General features: G+C 43.7%; 1 protein-coding gene across 1 annotated transcript in view; it reads left to right on the top strand.

Moving 5' to 3' along the window:
* LOC143276209 (glutamate receptor ionotropic, NMDA 2B-like) overlaps positions 1-2,158 on the top strand; it is a 197,610-nt gene extending 195,452 nt beyond the window's left edge. The window contains exons 15-16 of the mRNA XM_076581009.1: positions 525-682; positions 1,537-2,158. Of these exons, the coding sequence (XP_076437124.1) occupies positions 525-682; positions 1,537-2,035 (657 nt within the window). The 3' untranslated portion in view covers positions 2,036-2,158. The remainder of the gene's footprint in view (positions 1-524; positions 683-1,536) is intronic.
* Positions 2,159-5,000: the final 2,842 nt, after the last annotated feature.

Genomic DNA, 5,000 nt, shown 5'->3' with positions numbered 1-5,000 from the left:
AGTAATCTTACATCTCTCCCCCCCCCCCCCCTCCCATCAACGCCATGATGAGAGAAAACGGGATGACTTGAAACAATCTCTAACCACACACTGTGTGTGTGTGTGTTGTGTGCCACCTTTCAGAGCCTCAGTCACACACTGTGTGTGTTGTGTGCCACCTCTCAGAGCCTCAGTCACACACTCTGTGTGTGTTGTGTGTCACCTCTCAGAGCCTCATTCACACACTGTGTGTGTTGTGTGCCACCTCTCAGAGCCTCAGTCACACTCTATGTGTGTTGTGTGCCATCTCTCAGAGCCCACTGTTTGTGTTGTGTGCCACCTCTCAGAGACCACTGTTTGTGTTGTGTGCCATCTCTCGGAGCCTACTGTTTGTGTTGTGTGCCATCTCTCAGAGCCTACTGTTTGTGTTGTGTGCCATCTCTCAGAGCCTACTGTTTGTGTTGTGTGCCATCTCTCAGAGCCCACTGTTTGTGTTGTGTGCCATCTCTCAGAGCCTACTGTTTGTGTTGTGTGCCATCTCTTAGAGCCTCAGTCAGTCACTGACCCTGGAGGAGGGCGGGGAAGGCGGGCAAGGCAGACGGAAGAGGTGCCGGGAGGAGGCCTGTGACACGGAGATCTGGCATCTCAAGCGTCAGCTGGATCTTGCCTTGCTAAAGATCGACAACCTGGAGAACCAGATCAGGTAGGCCAGATAATAATAATAATAATAATAATAATGGTATTTATATAGCGCTGGATCTTGTGCAGAGACAAATCAAAGCGCTTTCGCACTAGTCATTCACGTGCATGCATAACTCTAAAACTGTAGAAACTAAAGACAAGGAAGGGCAGGCAAGGGAGGCTATTTTAGGAAGAGGTGGGTTTTAAGGCCAGACTTGAAAGAGCTGAGTGTGGAGACTTGACGAAGCGAAAAAGGAAGTTCATTCCAATCGCAAGGTCCAGAAACAGAGAAAGAAACAGATGATGACGACCCGTTGAGAGAGTCCCTTCAGACCAGATCAGATCACCCCTGCTAACTTTACTTTTGTATTTTGTCTTGGGGGAACGCATTCTTCTCAGGCATTTTGAAATGGTTTAAGAATCAGACAAGGCCATGAGGCTGCGATGATCACGTTAAAAGGCAATGATGCCATTCTATAAATACTGTATACTATAATTATAATCATATGAAGTATTATGGCCTTTTTACGTTAACAAACATTTGCATTTTATAATGGACGTTATGTGAAACAGAAATGTATTCATTTAATGAAAAAAAAAAAAAAAAAACAATAAAAAGAAGCAGGTTCGCTAAGATTTGTATACCGAAAAACAGATTTAAGGACAAAAAAGTTACGAAACATATGTCATTTCTTACATGGACCGTACATGTAACCATATAGATGACTGGACCTTTTTTTCTTCTTCTTTTTTTTTAATAAAAAAAAAATTTAGAAACCTCAACAAACAACGGCTCAACTAACAATGACACCATTGACACGTTCCGTTTGTGTGTGTGTGTGTGTGTGTGTGTGTGCTGGTCCTGTCTCGGAACAGCAGCGACGTGGCGGTGTGGACAGAGCCGGACATCACCCGCCAGATTATCTTCCAGGACCTCCTGATGGACCAGAGACTCAGCGTCCACGAGCGGGGGCGGCGGCGCCGCCACTTTGTGGACCCGGACCCCTACTGGCTCGGCACCCCCCAGCCGCACTACGTGACCCGAACCGAAGGTCACGACCCTTTCTACCGCCGGATCGCCTACCCGGGCTACGACTACTCGCAGTACAACGGGTCCGTGCGGCGGAACACGTCGCGGGACATCTACTCGGAGACTTTCAACCTCCTCGATGACGACAACTGTGACTCGCGCTCAGAAGGGGGCGGGACGCGCCGCATACGACGATCCCCGAGCTACAATTCAGCGATCGGTAGAGACGTGTTGAGCGAGAGACAGAGACAGAGACAGAGACAGGCCGGTAGGAGTCGCCAGCACAGGGGAAGGCTGTATATGGGCGTGGATTCTTCGTCGAACAACAGTGAGAGTGTGTTGTGATTGACCAGGGGCTGACATCGATATTCATGAACCATTGTTGTTTTGTTGTTGTTGTTGTTGTTGCTGTTTTTTACTACATTTTTGGAACTTTATGGGGAGGTGTGTGTGCGTGTGTATGTGTGTGTGTGTGTGTTGGGGAGAGACTGGAACTGGTGGTATACAGGTGAGGTGAGATGGTTTGGTCGGGGTAGATCAGTAGCCTTAAGAATTATTATTATTGAAAACTTCGCTCAGTTTTTTTCACTATCAGCCATTCTTATTGATCTTTGTCTACAGCTCCCGCATTCAAACGTTATGAAAAGAATCATTTTTACGTTTTTTTTTATTTTTGTTTGTTTGATTTTTAACATAGCGCCTATCTATTGTCAGAGACCAACCTATAAGCGCGTTACAAACACGGAGTCATTTGTTCGAATGGCTGCCTTCCTTGGTAGAGCCGATTAAGAGCTGTCTTTGTGCGTTTATCATTCGTTTCCGGCTAATGACTGGGTTTATCCCGCGATGCAGGCAGCTGCAGCTATAGTCCGTTTTCGAGGGAGTGCATGCCAGTCGTGTTCGTATTTTCACTTCCCTCCGAACGACGACATGATGTTTAGTCGATTTGATACCTGTATGTACGAAGGAGATTAGTGCACCGGCAGATCTGCACACATTTGGACTTGGGAAACTGGAAAAAAAAAAGAAGTAAACTACCTCCATCCTTAGCCACGAGGCAACAGAAATCGAACCAATGACACTAAGATTTAAAGTCCAACGCCCTTATCGTTCGGCTAATGCGCTCGTCTCAACTGAAGTACCATGGGGTTTTAGTTAATGACATTTTTCAAACCAAGCAAGATGTAAATGTTACTGTCAGGATGATTTGCTACATTGTAAGTTTGTATCTTATTCTTTCAAAGTTTGTTTTAAATCACAGGTGATGGAAATTCAAAGCTGATAAAAAAAAAAAGCTGTATTCAAAACTATAATGATAACATATTTGCCCTCATAAATACAAATTCTTTCATCGCCGCATGTGATATGCCCTTAAACACTGATGCCAGTGATCATCCAAAACTACTTCTCATTGATTTACTATCTGTTAACTACACGATCATTTACTCGCAATCGCATAAATAGGTACAAAGCAGAGTGCAGAGGGTGAGAATGATTATATAACACAGGGAAATAAAATCAAGTGATCATCCTTCACTTTCTTCCTTTCTCCAACTGTCCGAGCGATCCACGATTCCATCCGAGACTCTTTGAAACTTGGTGTCCGCAACATTTTTAACAGCACTGGTCAGTTTACTCGTCTGTCGATTTTTTTTTTCCTTCTCTTTTTCTTGATCCACGTTTTTTCGATGCGTCTTTCAAATCGTAGACTGTCTTTTTTTTGTCTTTTTTTTTCAATATTTTTCTTCTTCAACGAACACATCTATCAGACCCATCACACGATTCTAACTTAACCCCAGCATTATACGGTTCACTTCCGTTCGTTATTTCATTCCACGGTATGAGAATAACACGATATTTCCGTCACCTTTCGTTTTGCCCAGTCACCAACATGTTAAAACAATTTTTTTTTAAACTTCAGAAACTCAGTACCGGAACATCGCTGCCTACCTGATTTTTCGCTTCTAAAAACAACAACAAAAACGGAAAACGACACACACACACACACACACACACACACACACACACACACTTCCCATTAAATTCTTTTTTTACACAGTTTCCACACCACTTGCTCAAGCACCAAAGAACCAGCTTGGAGATAATGCTCTGCCAGATGGACCGGCCTAGTTGCATTGCTTGGTTCTAACTTTTTGACAGTTACACGTGACTAAATGCCTAACTTTGACCGAACTACGCCACTGGTCAGTTCCATACTACACACAGTTAGTAGCGGGTTAAGACCATACTAGGCTCTTCCGTCCGAGCAATGCAACTGGCTCCAGGCTGAACTTTCCGAATCTTTCAACAGCAATGTCTGTTCTTTGTGCTCTTCTTCTTCTGCTTTTTTTTTTTTTTTTTTTCGCGTGCGTCAGATGGACACCCCTATCTCAGCGATGAAGGCAGCTGTACGCTGCAGATCCACTGCGCAGCCGAAGAGCTTCCGGGGTTGGTTCTTTCTCAGCTTTGTGTTCCATCTCATTCCTTATTCGATTCCTTGCTTTTTCTGTGTCTGACTACAAAATCATAACTAGAAACAAGAACAAAACACTTAGATATCGCTTCATCCTTTATCAAGCGCCTTTCCTTTTACACTTCTGTCTGTAATTTGTGACTCAGTGGTTGTCTACGAACTGCTCTTAATCTTTTTCTTTTTTTTTTCTTTTTTTTTTACTACTACTTCCTCTTCAGTTTCTCAGTGGATGTGAGGTTGTATTGCTCTCCGACTGTCTCTCTGTGTCTGTGTGTGTGTGTGTGTGTGCGTGTGTGCGTGCGTGCGTGTGTGCGTGCGTGTGTGTGTGCGTAGCTGTAGTTTGCGTGTGGGTGTGTGGGTGTACATGCGTTGATGAAAACCTTCACTTCATGAACGTTTGAGAAACTTGTGATACATTTCTCTGTTTCCATCTTTTGCTTCATCAAAATTAGCGGCTTGATAGACTGCCAGATGGTTATGACAATAATGATAAAAAAAAAAAAGACAGTTGGTGCAACATTTTTTTTTCACAAAGACCATAGCCAATATTTCACAAAGGTGCTTTCGCTAAGAAAATCCCAAACCACTATACACGCAGAGACGGATAGACATACGCAGAATGTTCGAATAAGCCCGTCAAGGGAAAAGAACTCGCTCAAAAAAAAACTTTTCAGAAAATGATCCCCCCCCAATATAACTTACACATGAACGATAACGACCGTCCTTCTTAAATATGTATATGTCTAGTTGCTAAAGTGTACTCCTGCAGGTGTCCATGTTGAATACGAAAGGGACTATTTTATATCACCACTTGATGTGAGTTTGATGAGATGAACG

This window comes from Babylonia areolata, chromosome 1 (genome assembly GCF_041734735.1).
Source record: "Babylonia areolata isolate BAREFJ2019XMU chromosome 1, ASM4173473v1, whole genome shotgun sequence".
NCBI lineage: Eukaryota > Metazoa > Mollusca > Gastropoda > Neogastropoda > Buccinidae > Babylonia > Babylonia areolata.
The sequence above is the reverse complement of the archived record's forward strand: the minus strand, read 5'-3'. Positions and strand labels throughout refer to the sequence as shown.